General features: G+C 42.4%; 1 protein-coding gene across 3 annotated transcripts in view; it reads left to right on the plus strand.

The window, feature by feature from the left end:
- Positions 1–18,977, plus strand: part of LOC149313082 (inorganic pyrophosphatase-like) — a 48,690-nt gene that overhangs the window by 7,542 nt on the left and 22,171 nt on the right. For 2 of the 3 annotated variants that reach the window (XM_089526029.1, XM_089526031.1), the window contains exons 4-8: positions 460–513; positions 4,089–4,208; positions 5,761–5,847; positions 7,571–7,697; positions 17,317–17,444. In XM_089526029.1, the coding sequence (XP_089382155.1) occupies positions 460–513; positions 4,089–4,208; positions 5,761–5,847; positions 7,571–7,697; positions 17,317–17,444 (516 nt within the window). The remainder of the gene's footprint in view (positions 1–459; positions 514–4,088; positions 4,209–5,760; positions 5,848–7,570; positions 7,698–17,316; positions 17,445–18,977) is intronic. The other variant, XM_089526032.1, reaches the window with a different exon arrangement.

An 18,977-nucleotide genomic window follows, 5' to 3' on the forward strand; every position in this document is an offset into this window, starting at 1 on the left:
TTCCAAATATTTCACAGAAATACAAATCCCAGGATATTTTAAGATAGAGCCATGGCAGTTAAAGTGATATCAAAGTGCTATAATTAAATAGCGTGAAAGAGACTTTAGTGTAGGTCTCGACATTTATTCTCCCCCTCTCATCTATCCATTTTTAGTGACTCCCTCACTTTCTGTTTTCCACTCTTACAGCTGCTTGTGGCTCAACCCTGACCCCATCACTGTAGAAAATCTGGCTAGCAAAATGATTTTGGGAATTCCCCAGCTACCCCTTTGTTCAACAGATTCTACCTTTTTCTTCCATAATTGCAGTCAGATGCAGCTTTCTCAGCTGGTATGCCATTGTTAGCTAGGAAACAGTTTGATGCCTCTAAAGAGGATCTGTGCCATTTTCATTGCCTGTTTTAATATGTTTTTGTTTCATTTTCCAATCTGATTTGTTCCTTTTTTCTTTGTTTGAAGATCATCTTTAACATGATTGTCGAAGTGCCTCGCTGGACAAATGCTAAAATGGAGGTAGCATCAAAAATGTGTAACCAGAACTCTTAAAACAGCTTGCAAACAGTGGGATGTTCAGCAATACAACATACCCTCAGCACCTCACAGAAGTCTTCCAGCTCAGGGTTCAAAACCATGGTGTAGGCAGCATATTGACTCTTGGTTTTATGGCTACACCTCTCATAGATCTTCCAGATTGTTCAGGGACCATCCAGGTCTTGGACTCTATTTCCAACAGGGGTTCAATATCAGAAGCTTCTGGAGTGGTTATAAAACTGAGATCAGAATCACCACTCCAGCTGTGTTCAGTTGCCACACAGTGATCTGTGTCTCAGCGCTCTTACGGGTATAGATTACATAGGTAAACTCTCATACTCAGGTTTCTGGTTCCTTTCTATCTTCCGCCTGTCCTGTCATCTCCTTCCTGTCCATAGTCTGCAGGTTCATGTACTATTGTCACTCTATAATGGGGTGGGCAACTGTCAAGGGTTAGAGGGCTGCATTGGCTTCCCCAGTAATAATAATAATGATAATAATAATAATAGTATTTATTTATATTCTGCTTTTTCTCAAAGGAATCAAAGTGGATTACAGCAATAGAATAACATACAATTTAAAAAATCCAGTTAAAAGCCCCAAAGTCCCCGACCCTCTAACCCTCTAATGCCTTCAAACATTGCTCAAAAGTCCTTTAGGAGGCATGGGAAGCATATTGTTGGCCTTCTCTGAGCTTGTTTAGGTTCAGGAGAAGTCCCTTTTAAACAACAGGAAGCAACATGAAAGTCACCTTCAAAATCACTTTTTGTTGGAAAGCAGTCCTGCCCTAAAGCAGACCAGGGAGCCATAAACATAGCAAAATAACCCCGTCATGCCCTGTAGAGAATTTTGGGAACGTAAGTGGGACCAATTTTTTTTATTGACACTGAAGGGGCCACACTAACAGCCCTGAGAGCCTTGTGCAGTCTATATACTCAATTTCCTCATGTTGCTTTATAGATAACAGGTTGCTGTCAGATGGTATATTCATTTGCTGTAATTTCACAGCTTTGGTAACACGGCTAGGCTCTTAAGTATGTAGAAACCATTACCTTTTTTGGTGAGGACCTTCCCTATTTTGCTTCTAAACTGACCTGAGTACTATTGAGAATAAGTGAGACTATAACAAAATGGTGCCATGTGTAACAGTAGCCTCAGGTGATTCCATTGTCAGCTGGATGGCATATCCATTCCAGATATTAGTCCAGATGTAACAAAGCTGTCAAAGGAGCTGAACTTACATCGAGGTTCAGCTCCTTCAAAATTTGGATTAAAACTGTTGACCTGGAAGCTACCAGCCACCATGTGTACAGGATGACAGCCTTCCAAGCATGCCCTCTTTTAAGGATGATTCATTCCATTGTCTTTTTCCCCTCATTGAATACTTAGTGTACTGTTTTCACTAGGTCAGCCCAGTCCTCATCGAAGGCCTGCTTTGTGCAGTGTTATTGTTCCTGCCCCCTTAAGGGTTTTTGTTTTTTTTTGCCCCTGAATATCTCTACTCATGTAAATCACACAGTTCCCACTTAATAGGTTGAAACCTCTCTTGTTTCTTTGGATAAATGCAGGCGCGTTACAGACCGCCCCTTTGAGGCAGCCTGTAGGCGCTGCTTTCCCCGGTGTATCGGGGCCTCAGATGCCACAACGGCAACCTCCGAGGCCCCGATCTGCCGCTTTCCAGGCTGCGGGGAAGCGGCAAAAGGCCACTTCCCTGCAGCCTGGAAAGGGTGTCCTTGGGGCTTCAAGCCCCAAGGACACCCCGCGGCGGCGGGGAGGAGGAGAAAGGGGCCGCTTGGCCCCTTTCTCCCTTGTGTCGCTGGGCGCAGCCGTAAGAAGGCTGCGCCCAGCGACACAAAGCAGGAAGGAGCTCCGAAATGGAGCTCCTTCCGGGGTCGCGCAAAGGGTGCCATAGGCGCCGTGGCGCGGCCCCAATACGTCACAACCACGCGCACCTCGTTTGGAGGCGGCGTGGTCATTATGTATTGATGGCAGTGGCCGTGTGGAACGGCCGCCGCCATTTTGTGCGCGCGGAGCGCGTACTAGGGTTAGGGGGGTGCGGAAGCACCGCCCCTTCCTAACCCTAGTACGCGCTCTGCGTGTACTATATGGCCCATTTGTAACGGGCCGCAGTAATCTTGCTAAGAAAAGTTTGTTCCAAAAGCAGCCATTCTTATAAGTACAACATAGTGGACCCTATGGGCTCTTTTAGGAAGCACATTTCACAATAAGGGAGCAGTCACCACAAAGGCCTTATTCCTTTTTGCTGCCTGGAATGCTTCATTTATTCATAAGATGGGGATGCTCTTACAGCCTGGATTAATTCATATTTGCTTGGAAAAGAGACAGTATGAGTGTTCAGATGACAGTTGCATGTACAGAACCAACTCATGGAGGAGAGAAAAGCACAGCAGGCCTGACTCCTCTGCATTGCTACCATGTTGTAACATCTGTGTATTCAACACCAAATTTGAAAGGGATATCTAAATGTTGCAAAGCTCTTTCAGACATCTTGAATGCATGGGTATTGTGGGGAAACCATCTGTTTCCCTTCTGTGTATTAATGCACATATGGAGGGCGCTCTTACATCTTATCACAAGTGATATCATAGACACAGCATTAGATAAAGCAGAAACATTGATGCTACTTGAGGGTGGCGACTTGGATTTTGTCATTGACATGCAAGTAGAGTGTGAGTGGTAAGCAACAGTAATTATAACTTGGTATAGACTCCTGAGGCCAAACTAGATGTTAAATGAATTTTTGTATGTAACATGCCCTTCCCATGGAGGTTATTTGGCACTGACATTGGTCTCCTTTTGTCTTGGTGCTAATTTCAAAAATATCTCTTTGCTTTTAGGGCCCATTAACCGTGGCTTGGCTGTTATCTCTTGGGTTTTGGATCTCAGTCCATTGTTTTAGCCTGTCAAATTACTCTGAACTGTTTTATAATGGTTTGGGTTATTTTATTGTCTGTACCGCGCCCTGAGATGTCTAGATGGGAGTGGGAGATAAATATTTCAATGAATATATAAATTGTGTGTGTTTTTTTTTAAAAAAAGGTAAGTAGCAGCTGCTGCTGGGACTTAATTATCAGGATCACAGCAAGCAGGATAGAGGAGTTTTTAACTGTTTCCTCTTCTATTGTGATCCTGATGAAAACCAATCCTTTAGAGCTGCTATTTGAATTAGGAAGAAATCCCAATCTGCCCTTCCATATTTATTATGGTCTCCATAATTATCAGCCTGTCTGCCATCTCTTTACAGCTATTTGCATTTAAAAATTGCGCTCATCTTTGCACTTGATGTTGTGTCTTGTCAGGCCACAGTGTCAAGGGACTTTTTTATTTCCAGATACATTAAGGTTTTATCATTTACAAATGTCCAAAGTGTTCTGAGTTATTTGCTCTCTTTTACTCCACCTTTGGAGATGAGGCAAGTTTAAATATAAAGCATGAAGCTTTGTTGAGTTGTTTGTCATGGGAGTAATTCGTTGAGCCATTTTGCAGTAATCTTCTCTCCTCCTGGATCCCCACTTTTTGTTTTGCAACATGCTCAGATTGCCACAAAGGAGCCATTGAATCCCATTAAGCAAGACGTAAAGAAAGGCAAGCTGCGATACGTGGCAAATATCTTTCCTCACAAGGGCTATATTTGGAATTATGGGGCCTTTCCTCAGGTAACATCACTTTTGTTTTTGCCTGTCAAAACCAAGAAAGTTTTTCTGTCTCCTCAGCAAAGTCCCCTCATAAATCCTGTGTATTTTATGAATGCAAAACAGTTACAAGGAAGGCAATAGCATTTGGTACACTGCTGTGATGGGGCTGGGGAGACATTATAGCAATATTGTCCATAAATTTTTATATGAATCTGTGTTTATAACTCAAACATATGTTTCTGGAAAAATCAGGCATGCAGCTTGTTTTTGTGCTATCAAAAAAGCCTTGAGTTCAGGCTATGGTGGGAGAAAAGGAGATTCGTCGGTGTAATGTGACTGCTCTCTCTGTCATTTGGAAATGCAAGTCATCCAGGATTGTTGTAGACCATGGGTAAATAACTATGCCCCCCCCCTCCCCCAATACAAACCTTAGTTAACAAAGGCTCTGGAAAAGAGGTTCCTTTTTACAAAGTTTTGTTATACTGCCAGTCCCTCTTTTTCTTCTTGCCCTTTGCTTTTTGGCAGCAGCATAATTAGCAAAGCAGTAAAGCAGAGTTGTTAAAACATATATTTACAGTGTTGAGTTGCCACAGATATCTGTAGTAAAAAAATCCAACAAAGCTTAAGTTGGGAAAGAATGGGATTCTGCTCTAACCAGTCCTCCTGCAACTGTGTGTGCCTTCTTACAACAGGCAAGGTAAATAATAGCTGCCTCCAGAATCCTTAAGTGAACGTGTGTGACAGCAGAACAGAAAAAAAGGCGAAGGCAGATAAACTTGCCATTGCAGCTACCTCAAGGACCTTTTTTAAAAGTAGTACTGGCATCCTGCATTGCACTTTGGTGAGACACTAGACTGAGAATTTTAAATACCCATCCCTAATCTGCCAATCCCAAGAATCCATGGGATGGCACCATGACATTTAGCATTGTAGTTGTGTATCAGTTTGGGAGATATGTAAACACCATCGATAAAAAGGAAAGAAAGAAAGAAAGAAAGAAAGAAAGAAAGAAATGCATGGAAAATGTGTGACCCTCCACATTAGCCCTGGTCAGGACAACCAATGGTGGAGAATACTGGGAGGTGCAAATAAATAACTTTTGGAGTCCCCAGGATTTTCACATCTCCTACAAATAAACTGAACCTTTACTATGCAGTGGTGATGCCAGGGGATTATGTTGTTGTTGTTGTTGTTGCTGCCATGTGCCTTCAAGTCATTTTGGACTTACAGCAACCCTAGACCAACCTTATCACAGGGTTTTCTTGGCAAGATTTGTTCAGAGGGAGTTTGCTTTTGTCTTCCTCTGAGGGTGAGCAAGTATGAATTGCCCAAGGTCACCCAGTCTTTCCATGATTAAATGGGAATTTGAACTCTGTACTCCAGAGACACAGCCCAATGCTCAAACCACTACCCCACATTGGCTCTCTTAAGGGGGATTATAGTCACTAAAACCATACAAGGGACCTGGCTCTTGGCCCTCAAAGTTTCAGTAATCTGTTCAGATTAATAACAAGGAAAACAATTATCTTAATTTTTTGATCTTTTCTTTTTCTTTTTTCTTTTCCTGCAACAGACTTGGGAAGATCCCAATCATAAAGATGACAATACAGGATGCTGTGGCGACAATGATCCTATTGATGTCTGTGAAATTGGTTCTCAGGTCTGTCTTAATTATTACCAAGTTTTATTCTGGACATTCATTTAATGGTGCTTGTGACACGGAGGTTTTTGTAGCTCAAATCCGGGGTGACTCCTGGTTCAGCTATGCGAATTCATGTTATAATGTGAATGTTTTATCACACCTGGTTGCCCTCACATTGTCCTTCCAAATTGAGGAGGAATCGAATCCAAGGCAAGTCACATGATGCAGATTCAAGCAAAGCAGAGTGAGTGCAAATTGTATTACCACACCGGTGAGATTCAACGATTCAGCTCAGCACCCTTGCACTTGCTCAGTGGGGGTCTGAACGCATTGTGACCTTGTACGTTTCTGGGGTGAAAAGGGGCGCAAGTTCTTGTTCCCTGTTTTGTGTAATTGTGTGATTGCGTGAATATTTGCCTCCTGAATATTTCTGTGTCTTCTTCATCCCCCTTTTTTATTTTCCCTTCCATTTCAGCAATTTCAACACTCACATAGATAGATAGATAGATAAATAGATTCATATCTGTATATTTACATTCACGCACATCCACACATATATATATTCCCAAAAAATGAGTTGCCCTGAAAGTTGCCCTGAAAGTGAAAGGACCACCAAAAGGAAATTGCAGCGCTGCATCATGGGAAATTTGCAGCCCGGGGGGTTTGCGGTGGTGTACCAGAGCAGAAGCAATGTTGCATTCCACACCAGACCAATTCGGAGTGAAATCAAAGTGATCTTGGAAGTGATTTCTGTGAATTCGCTTGTTACTGATTTCACCAAAATGAGGGGTCACTTTGGAATCACTGGGGAAGCGCCAAGGAAGGAGCCCCCATAGAAAGGAATCATGTGTGATAACACATCACGTTATTGTGTGAATTTGCATCATTTGACCCGCAGTCACGTCGGTTCTGAGCTGCAAAAACCTCCATGTAATAAGGCTCAATGTTTCATTTCTTGGCACTTTTGGTGGTTTGGTCAGTTCCTTCCTCTGAACTTTAGCCTATAGCACCTGGTATTTGTTGGTTTCTTATCCAAGTACTAACCAGGACTGACCGTGCCTAGCTTCCGAGATAAGACAGGATCTAGTGCCTTTAGGCCCAAATAGCAAAGCCCTTGTTGGAAACTGTCTAACAGAAAAATATCCAGTAGAAGCAGTTTATAAGTTTATTTGGTTGGAAGGCAACTATCACCACCACCATCATCTAATTATCGTTATATTCCACCTTTCCTCCAGTGACCTCATGGTGGTGCACATGGTTCTGTTTCTCCCTTTTATCCTCAACAATCCTCTGAGGCAGGAATGAGAAAGTTTGCCTGGCTGAATATCACAGGACTTTACTACATGCGGCTTTTAAACCATGATTTCACTGGGAAGTGGTTTTAGTGAAACTTATTGCATGCTACCACATTCAACCCGTAGATGCCCTGTCCCCAAACTATTCATTTTCAGTCATCGGGAAAACCTGTGAATGACCTGGCAATCAGGTGTGAAATGTCATTCCTGGGGCAATTGTGCAGTTGCCATTGACATGGTGTCAGTGCCCCCTCCCCCTGCAATATTATTGCTTGCTCGACTGTTGCGAGAATAGTGCTTGTGCAGAAGAGTCCACAGTGAGTTTCATGGCTCAATGGGATTTTCCATGTCTCAGTCCAACACTCTAGAATCACTATATCATATGGATTTTAATATAAATGAGAAAAGTACATGTTTCTAAGTTCAGAGATTTTCTGTGCTTTCAGGTTCGTACAGTTGGTGAGGTCATTCAGGTGAAAGTCCTTGGACTTCTAGGTCTTATTGATGAAGGTGAAACTGACTGGAAGATCATTGCAATCAGTGTGGATGACCCAGAATCCCAAAAAATCCATGGCAAGTATTTTAACCCTCTATTAAATTATCCTTTTCACCTGGACTACAAACTTAATTTGTTTTAACTTGTCACCAGTTTTTCTTTTTGGCACTTTCAGGGGTGTAAATGGTACTCTGAAAGTGCTGAGGATTGCTAATATAGGCCCCATACAGACAGGCCAAAACAAAGCTGCTTTGGGGCACTTTGGAGGTATGCTGTTTAAGTGATGCATGCATTCTAAGAGTCTGGACTCCTAAGGACTGGAGCGTGGCTTTGGCGCAACTTCCGGACTCTTAGGACATATCATCATTTAAACAGCATACCTCCAAAGTAATTCAAGGCAGTTTTATTTTGGCCCATCTGTACAGGCCCATAGATTTCTCAGCTTGCATGTGTTTGTAATGGACAGAGTTTTAGGAGGTTAGGGAATGCTGACAATTAAAGATGTTCAGAACTAGTTTAGATTTCCTGAATAGATTTTGTATGGGTTGCCATGTGCAATCTGAGTGTATATGAATGAGTAACATAAACTATTAACTAAGGCCTGTTACAGACAGGCCAAAATAAAGCTGCTTCGAGTCATTTTGGAGGTATGGTATTTCAATGATGCATGCATCCTAAGAGTCCAAACGCCGCACCAAAGCCACGCTCTGGTCCTAATGACTGGAGTGCAGCTTTGGTGTGGCTTTTGGCATCATTGAAATACCATACCTCCAAAGTGACTCGAAGCAGCTTTATTTTGGCCTGTCTGTAACAGGCCTAATTTTTTTAATTGTGTGACATTTGTCTTGTCTAAACATCCATTGTATTTTTATCATAGCATGGGAAATGTACCCTTTTGGTTTAGACCTCCCAGAATTTTTCAGTGGAGGGATATCATTATTGGTTTTTCATGTTACAGAGAAACTGGGTAGAGAGGAGGTTTTTTATCCTTTCATAATATCAAAATCAGAAAAAATCAAATGAAGCTGATTTAATGGGAGATCCAAGACAGACAATAGGAATAATACATAGTTCATCTACAAAATTTGTTTCCATTGAATTTGGAACTCGCAGACCAACTTAGATTTCTTTAAAAAGCATTAGACAAATTCAAGGAGAATAAGCCTATTACAAGTTACTAGTAATGGTGGCTGTTGGGAGAAAGTGAGAGAGGAGTTGCTGTCATGCCTTGCTGACATAGGGCCCTTCTTGCAACATTTCCAGCTGTACCTTGAAGGAGGAACACTTCATGTTTTGTGAACATTTACCTTTGCTGCCAAATTTAACAATGGATGAATTTTCACTTTTGTGGTTTCACTCACATCTGGATCTATTTATGTTGTTGTTAGTGAGGAGAAGAGCAGCAAATATTACAAGAGGCTTTGGAAAAAAAGCTGTGTAACAGAAAAAATATCTGGGTAAACGGTTCCAGAGTAAAGCATTGCTAATTTAACGGGTGGTATCATTTTTAGGGAATTGGGTCACTTGAATTCTGTGCAGCTATGAAGCACTTGTAAAGTTAATTTTAATTTTTTAAATTATAAGCCAGGTTGATTGCAGTCAGCAGCCTGGCTTAAATGCTAGCTGGGTGTTAAAGAGAGACAGAGTCTCAGCATGCGTAACTTATAAGTTTTATTCTAAAAACTACACATTTTGGCCAGGAAATATTTGTACGACTTTCTAAAAATTATATTGCTATTTTGTGCCTTCAACTTATGGTGACCCTAAGGCAAGCATATCATGAGTTTCCTGGGGCTAAGAGTGTGTGACTTGCTCATGGTGACCCAGTTGGTTTCCATGCCTGAATTGGGTATTGAGCCCTGGTCTCCAGAGTCACAGTCCAATGTTCAAAACACTACACTATTATAATCATAGTGACATTACTAGTATAGAGCATATGGAAAATCTGAACTCTAAAGCAGAACTCCACATTCTCATTAAACTGAGTAGGGGAGTAGTGGAGTTCCAATCCTCAATATCCAATCCATTTATCTTCTTAACAAGATCTTATCATTCTAGTAAGAACGTTTGTCCCATTCCCAGAAATTTAAATCCTTAAAAGAATAAATATACTTCATAAAGACCTTGACTAAGAGAGTGCCTAAGCTCTTACTCATATTATTACAGTGTTGTTCCCCTGTAGTAAGGGGGGATCTTGTTTGGTTTGTTGTCCACATGGTTCTCCCTTCCCATACGTCTGGCACTTTCCCATTTATGGTGATATGGTGTGGCACACTCAGGGTTGAGGGTGCCAGAAATGGCCCTCCAACCTCCATTACATCTCCACCCATGCCCTTTAGAGATACTGTTTTTTATAAAATTAAACCCACCTGGAAAAAAATCCTCCTGACTGCCTCACTCATTTTCCAGACCAAAACCACACCATTTATTTATATTCATGCCAGTTAACTAGATGTTCATTGTAGGAGCTAGTGGGGAAATGATGTTATTCTCAAAGTTTTCCATTTACAGACTGTGATTTCTGAGCCCAGTGCTAGCCACTTAGTAATTGTTTGTAATAACATTTGGAGAAAAATCCTAAATACCCCAAAAGGCACCACCTTGAGACCTTGAGAGCTAAGCAAGGTCAGTACTTGGATAGGGGATCACCAAAGAATACCAGGTCTGTTGATGCAGATGGTAGGCTGTACTTCAGAGGAAGCAATGTCAAACCACATCTAAACATTTCTTACCTCAGAAACCCCCGTGAAACTTGTGGGGTTGTCATAAATTGTCAGGCGACTTGAAGACATGCACACATGTGCATACAAAATGTATTTATGTTCTTTTTAAATGTAGCACATAGATGTTTAGTTTTATGTAAAATTAGAAAATGCAACATTTTGGTAGGAAAAGATAAAAATAAACATGTACTTGGAAAACCACATTTTTAGCCTGTGAAAGTAATGTAGTCCCTTTAAAAAAATCCACATCTCATACCAGGATCTCCAAATGATCCCACTTGAACTTTCTTACTTATTTGTACAAGTGTGGTGGGCTTCCAACAGCTTTTTTCATTGTAACCAATAAATATCTGACCAATGCTTGTTGAATTTCTCTGTTTTTTATTCATGACTTAATTTTGTCTTTGAATAAATGCTTGTTTAAATTGGATCCCTGCCTAGTGCACTCTTCTGCTTCAAGTGCTGAGAAAGCTGTAGCTCACAGTTGTAACTATGCCTCTGACAAGAACTTGAGCCAGTGCCCAAAAGGCACCTGGCATCCTCTAGAAAGGACTTTGAATATCCTTAACACATGTGTTTCTTCAAGATGATTTAGGACTAAATTAGTTACAGTATTTGAATGAGGAACTTCAGACGACTATCTCTCTCTCAGACTGGTTCTATTCTCTGTTGAGCTTCTGACAGCCCATCAAATTGGAACTGTTTTGTTACATGCCTTTGGCTTTTAAAAACAGTTTTTGTCTGTTTTAAAATAATGTTTTGTCCCTGTTCTATTTTTGTAGTATATTTTCATGGCATGCAGAAAAGTAATTTACAAATATTTGAAACAAATAAATACTAAAGCCACTTTTTCATTCAGGTGGGCACATAGTACAGTCAGCCCTCCATATCCATGGATACTGCATTGAAAGATTCAACCATACACGGCTTGAAAATGTGTGTGTGTGTGTGTATTATATGAAAATATATATAAATTCCAAAAAACAAACCTTGATTTTGCCATTTATGTAAGATAATAATTTTACTATGCCATTATATTTAAAAGCACTTCAGCATCCACAGAGTTTGCTATCCATGGGGAGTCTTGGAATCAAACACCAAAGGCCCACTGTACAGTCTTCCCATGAAGTAGTGGGTTTCCAAACAATAAGGTGTCCACTGCCAGAAGTTTCCTATTTGACAAAAAATTTAGATGTTCAGAAGAAATCTAGGGTAGAAATCCCTGTATGCATTCTAGTGTAGCAGAAATAAGTGGAAGACTACATATTCTATACCCTGCTCTCCTTGCATATTTGATGCAGCTGTAAGACCAAAACAGATTACTTTTCTTCATAAATGAAGAACTTGTTTTTTATATCAAGGACTGAATAATTTATTGTTAGTGAATGTTGATCGTGGGCAGGGCCAAAAGTTAGTGGTGGGTTTGGCCAGAATCAAAAGTGGGTGGATAACACCTTCCTTGTGCCTTTCTCTTTTCCTGATTCGACAAGGCTGCTAGGGAAGAGTAATACTGTCCTTGCCAAAGGTCTGATCAGGGTAACCACAAAGGAGGACAAGGCATCACAAATGTAGGACATTCAAGAAAAATTGAAGGTGTTACAAAATAAAAGCTAAAAACATTCATCTAAATATAAATTCATGCTTCTTAGTCATGCTCAAAATGGAAGACATTTTGATTCTCCTCCTGGACAAAAGGTTGAAATGTACAACATGTCCTGAAAAATGAGGACATCTAGTCACGCTGGACTTCTTGTAGACGGCTTTTGAAATTAGGGTTAATGGCAAAGGTTGCCTACCTGCAAACTGTAGCATTAGGTCTAGGCTGTGGAAACCCAGGTTAGAATTCTCCCTTAACCATCAAGTGCACTGCAACCTTGGGCCAACCACCATTTCTTTGCTTAAACATGCATCATTGGTATGTTGTGAGGATAAAATAGAATAAATGTATGTTCATCAGCCTAAGCTCTTTGGAGGAAGATTGGGAGAAACATATGATAAATGAGGCATTATAATTAAATGCCCTTTTGAAGTAGGTAACCAGTTTTTCAGTTGAGCAACCTTAGCCAATAAGGTTATTGCTTGCCTCTTGGTTTTCCTCCCACATGTGAATGCAGAACATGGAAAGTTACTTAAAAGTATGTGAAGTCTAAGGTTTCAAAAGTAATTTGTTCCCATTAATCTGTTTGAAAAGTAATGTGTCATTACACTGTGGGTGGGAAAGTATACCCCAAATGCTTTTCCTTGCCCCAGGCTCACACTGAATCCTGGTAAGGCTGAGAAATAGACTGTGGGCCAAGGTTGCACACAAGTCTTCATGACCCTGAAAGGGTATGAACTCATGCCTCTGCAGTCCTAATTTAACATTGCTGGCTCTAATATTCATACTCAATTTAACATTGCAGCCACCTGCTTGTTGTTGTTGTTGTTGTTGTTGTTGTTGTGTACCTTCAAGTCATTTCCAACTTATGGTGACCCCAAAGCATAAGGAAAACCTATCATGGGGGTTTCTTGGCAAGATCAGAGGTTTACCTTTGCTTTCCTCTGAGGTCAAGAGCATGTGACTTACCCAAGGTCACCCAGTGCATTTCATGTCCATGTGGGGAATCAAATCTTGGTCTCCAGAGTCTTAGTGCACCACTCAAACCACTATGCCATGCTGCCTCCCCTGCCACTTGCACTCCACACCCTTTTTTTCAGAGGCAAATAAACCACCCATCATTACTCTGATTTATTACTTCCAAACTCTGGGCAGGTGAGTGCATTTTATCTATAGATTAACAAAGGAGTTGGTGAATGCTTTCTAATGATTTGGGGAAAACATTAATATTTTTCATGTGTGAGGTCTCCCTCCCCTCAATCCCCAGCTGCAAATGGACAGTAAATGCCTTAATATGGACTGAGGCTGCTGCTTCCTGTGAGTGTTTATAAGTTGTCATTAAAAACATGTGTCTTCTTCCACAGACATTTTAAGGATGCTTGCCATAAATTGGCTGAGAGAACGGGGAAATGAGAGCATGTATCTGTTGCATGGGAGAAAAAAAATAATTGCTTATATACATTTTCTGTTGGTACAAGTTTCAATACAGTAAGGTTTTGTTTCCCAGTGGCTTGAAGCGGCTTCATGTGTTAATTAGAAACAGATGCTGCTGCCTTGTACCAAATCAAACCACTGGTCCATACAGCTCAGTCTCGCAATTTTAGAGGAGAAGATCCTCTGGCCACCAGATGTGGCCCACAGGGGTTCCCCATTTGTTTCCATGATAGTTGGTGTGCAGAAACCTCCTCTGAGGCCCTCTCCCTTGAGGCTATCTTGATGGGAGTTTTGCTGTCACTGATCACTGCTTCTTTCTCTCAGCTGTCAAAGACTTCCCAGTTGTCGTACCTAGGGATCTTTTTAACTGGAGATGCCAGAAACAGAATTTCTTGCTTTCTGCACATGCTTTTTTATGAACACTCTCATGTTTGTGGCACTTGTACAGTTCCCAGGAAATCACGGAAAACCACAGCTCCTTGCTGTATGAATACCTGTTGTGTTAGACTTGTGCCCCTGCTGCCTCAAACATGATGTTAAGGGATGAAGCATCCTTTTTTGCAGTCATGTGTAAAGCATCCCTCATGCTTTTTGGCAAGCACTGAGCAGTCATTGCCATGAATGTTTGGCACACATTTGCACATATTTTGTTCTAGTGAGCTTCCATGCCAAGTCAACAAAACCATCTTGGGCTTCCTGTGGTATAACTGGCAGCTTGTTCCTTTTGCTTGGCTTTAACTGTAGTGTTGAAAGCAGTGACATCCAGGCCTGTAGCTAGTATGATCCATTTAGTTATAGAGCACACCAGAGAATCCAGTGATGAGCTTTTAAGTGCTTTTGGAGAAGTGCGTTTTAAAATCAGTGGAAGCTGGTGGCTCCAGTGTCAGAATGAATCCACTCTGTGTTTTAGTTTGAACTGTAAAGTGATGAACCTAATTTGGAGATAGAGTTCAGTACCTTGGACATTAGCTTTCAAATTCAGATTAAAACCCAGAATAGGTTCCTCACTCTACTGAGCTCCACTGTTTAAAGTATGTTGGACAAATAAAATATTTGTTTTTGTACAACCTTAGGAATTCACCTTCCTACTTTTTGTTATGATCTAGTATCTGGGATGGTGAAGCATGGCTGTCCAATTCTGCCCTGCTTGCCATACAATTTACTATAGTACCAGCAGCTATTTTGTTGTAGTACAAGCAGATTTAGGAGCGTTATAGACGGCCCAGAAGGGGCAGTCTTGCGCCGCTGCTGGTTGCTGTGTCCGGGAACCGCAGCATCCAAACCGTGCGGTTCCCGGACGCAGCAAAGAAGGAGCGCGAAAATTGCGCTCCTTCCTCGGCCCCGGAAGAGACGCCGCGAGGCACTAGTCATGCACTCGCGGCATCACTCCTGCCACGCAACGTGTGGACGCAGAGCATCCGCTACGTCAAAATGGCGGCGGCCGTGTGGGATGACCGCGGCCATTTTGATGTAGTCATTATGCGTGTGAGGAAGCGCCGCCCCTCGTGCGTAATGACGGTGCCTCATGGGCCCATCTGTAATGCACCGTAGATAACTTTGGTGAGCCAGGAGGCCAGTTTTAAAGTCCCCCCAACAATGTAATAGAGCAAAAATTTTGTCTTTTATATATTTTCCCCCTAAAAGTGACTAGAACAGTGATGGTGAACCTTTTTGAGGTCACGTGCCGGGGGTGGGGCTTCTACCCCCAGGATGGGGGGTGGGTGCTGGGGCGGGGCTTCTGCCCTCCAGGGGCCTCTGGCTCCTCCCCCGGCGTTTGCAGGCCCCTGAAAGGGCCCTCGCCCTTCCTTCGCTCGCCGGGAAAGGGCTCCGCAGAGCCCTTTCCCAGCGAGCGAAGGCAAGCCGGAGGAGGAGGAGGCCGCTTGGCACCATGGCGATCGCCGCAATGCCAGGCGGCCCCCGCGCTCTTTCCCGGCCTGGGAGCAGGCCGAGGCTTCCTCCCAAGCCGGGAGGAGGGGGAGGCCCCTTGGCACCGCGGCGATCGCCGCGATGACGGGCGGCCCCCGTGCTCTTTCCCGGCCTGGGAGCAGGCCGAGGCTTCCTCCCAAGCTGGAAGGAGGAGGACGCGGCTGGGCACCCGTCCCAGCTGCCTCCTCCTCGGCATTCGCTAGCCGGGAAAGGGCTCTGCGGAGCCTTTCCCGGCAAGCCAAGGCAAGCCGGGAGGGAAGAGGGCTGGGAGGAGGAGACAGACGCGCACGCACCTCTGTCTCCTACTCCCAGGCGCCATTTTCTGGCTTCCCGCTGTCTCCGCCTTCTCCCTCGCCCCCCATGCCTGGCGAAACCGCGCCCATGCCACGGGTTTGCCATCACGGGACTAGAAGCTTACTTGGTTTTTTTTTTTAAAAAGGGCATACCTGGCTATATAGGAGAGTCATCCTTTCTACAGACTTCTAGGAATATGATTTTTCATTTTTGGCACACACAAACATGTCTTCTTGCCCAGCAGTGGTGTGGGATGAGGACCCAGGAATTAGTAGAGACACATATGTAACCTACAAACTGTTCATTGCTAATCCCTGATGCAAAGAGTGACTATTTTGCATGTGTGTTGATTCTTTTGTGGTGATGGAAATTATTTGCCTTTAGAGTTTCAAAAACAATGGACAATTTTTACATGAGGGAAACACTGTTGTCTAATTCTTGGGTCACATTCCATAAGCCTATGCTGTTGATCAAAGGCCTGTCAAATGAGATAAACGGTGTTGTGCCTTTCAAAATCCATTGGTGTAAGAAATTATGGTACAACCCTTCTCATCCACACAGGATATGCTCTCAGATTTATATTGAAAATTGTGGAAAATAGTGTACCCTATATTTCCTATTAAAGTTGAGCATAGAGATGTGCTGAAGGATCTCCAGATGCCTAGAGAGATGTATATTTTCAGAGTAGGATAAGTGAAACTGTGGGTACCAGTCCTGTGGATATAGGGGTTGTACTGTACTTATATCTCTAATGCTTAATCATGAAATCAATGTACATAATCAAGATTCTGTTAAATGCACTGAACAGTTTCTAGAACATGACACAGTTGCTGTGATAACACCATAAGGTCTCTGTTTCTTTATGGTATGTAGGCAACTCTAGACTAATGGTGAGTAAAGTGGCCATTGATGGCAATTTTTGTGGCCACTAGGACCCCCTCAGGGGTCAAAAATGCCCCAAATACTCTTAAAATGCCTGTATAGGGTTATGTGGAGTGTATTTCTATCATATTTGGGGGTCTCTTGACCCCACCAGGAGTCTTTTCCAACCCCCAACTGTTTTTGTCCCCAAATGCCCTCGCAACTGTGGGGGACATATCCACTATATTTAGCGAGGGACTGGGCCAATTTAGAATCAGAAGAAAACTTTTTTTTTTGAAACAGTAAGGAACTTACTTCCTATTGCTATAAAATGGTCTCTTCCTAGACCTGAAATAGCTGTGGAAGACCCCAAAACATGATGAAAATGCCCCCCTCCCTAGAAGATGGTTGAGGACACATTTTTTGATTATTTCTTTTAAGAGTAGTGGTGAGGGTGGTTGTCTAAGGACTGGGGGACAGCTTAATTCAGCCCCCAAGCCTTTCACAGTTACCTACCCATGCTCTGGTCCCCTAAAGGCTCTACCAATAGAAAACAAGCTTTGGTGGATTCTTTCAAGCCCATACATCTTTTAAGTATGGCTCTGGTGGGGGACTGCAATTCTGCCATCTGAGGACCAGGCTACATAAGTGTGGAGGGGCTTGTCACCAGAAGTTTGGCATATGTGATGAATTGGCTGTATCAGCTATGAACACAGAGATGAATGAAACCTTTGCTGCCTATGAAATGTATTTAATTAAGATCCAAGTTCTGTTATTTTATAGATAAGGTGGAGTTGGCTGGGGAAATTGGTTCACAACACTAATTTGTGCATATGTCTATATTTTTCTAATTCATCACAGATATTGATGATGTCAGAAAGTTCAAACCAGGTTACCTTGAAGCTACAGTCAACTGGTTCAGATTATATAAAGTCCCAGATGGAAAGCCAGAGAATCAGTTTGCTTTCAATGGCACATTTAAAGACAAGGTGAAGAACTGTTAAAGATGGTAAACTGTACTAATAGTTGTTTTTCAATAATGTACTCTGAAACCTCAGTTTCAAAATGAATTCTGTTATTTTATTCGAGACGACAGCAAGTGGGAGACTTAAGAGAAAAAACATACTATAAGTCAAATGTTCTTTAACAATGTCTATGTAGTGTTCCAAATTGTAGCTTCTTTTACTGTGGAACTAGAAGTATTAAATCTTATCAGAGTCTCCAAATCCAGGCGTTTGGGGGAGACTTTTGTAATGGTATTCAAAACTGTAATATTTCTTACATGAGTGTAAAATTACTTGCATTGTTGGATGTACCTTTTAGCCAACTAAATTTGAGGCCATAACTGACCTCAGTAAAGTTTAAAATTTGACACTTTTTGCAAGATCTTAGAATGCAAATATTGTGATACACTGAACATTCTCTTTTAACACAACCACATAATAATACAGTATAGATTGAGTATCCCTTATCTGAAATGCTTCAGACCAGAAGTGTTCAGTATTTCAGATTTTATTTTTATTTTTTGGGGGGGAGGAGGTTGGAATACCTGTATTTGCATATACATGTGTGTGTGTGTATGCTGTGTGCCTTCAAGACTCATTATACATACAGTTTGTGGCGGCCTGGGGCCAGTTCTAGGGTTTCAGAGCGCTCAGCATCTGCACGCTCTGGAACCCTAGCATGTATGGACCGCTCCATCTTTGCGCAGTGCCGTCCATATGGGGCACGCATGCATGATGCAAGTGCGGTGCAGTGTCCACACCTCCGGGTGCCAAGCTCACATCATGGATGTGCAACAGGCGCAGTCATGGTATGCAGAGCATGCCACAAAAAGAACCTGCTTTTTGCAGGCTCTTTTTACTCTGGAGGGATGCCATGCAGTTTGGCTGCTGCAGCATCCCTCCGGAGTTAAAAAGAGAGCCTCCAGTCCACCATTTTCGGGTGGTCTGTCGAGCCCCATAACAAGGCTGGAGAGACATAGTGAAATGGTGGGAAGTGTGAAATGGTGGGAGATGTGGATTTCTGCCATTTCACATGTCTTTGCAAATACACAACAAGTACGTATTACGCTACTTATGTTGTAGCTCAAATTGTTTTGGAGTACTTCAGATTTTGGGAATCTGGATAAGGGATACTCAACGTGTACCATATTATGTTTTGGTTCAGATGGTAAAGTGTTATTTATTAAGAATTACTTTTTGATTTATTCCTTTATGAGATTTTGGACTGAAGAGGGGTGGAGAAATATAGGTATCAGGTTCCAGAAAACTGGGATACCTCATAGACATTTGCACTGGTGATCATTCTAGTCATTAGTGACTTGATAAACATCTCCGTTTCATGGCTGTGTCATCAGGGGACCTTGGGCAAGTCACACTCTCTCAGCTTCAGAGGAAGCTCAAGGCAACACCCCAGGACTCACTGTGTAACTTCATTAGGCCGAGCACAATGGACATTCTTTGGCTTGTGGAGAGTGGGTAGGATTGGAAATCTGTTGTGTTCCCATAAGCAGGCATAGA

This window comes from Sceloporus occidentalis, unplaced genomic scaffold, assembly GCF_023333645.1.
Source record: "Sceloporus occidentalis isolate IW3139 unplaced genomic scaffold, rSceOcc1.0.p SCAF_5, whole genome shotgun sequence".
Lineage (NCBI taxonomy): Eukaryota > Metazoa > Chordata > Lepidosauria > Squamata > Phrynosomatidae > Sceloporus > Sceloporus occidentalis.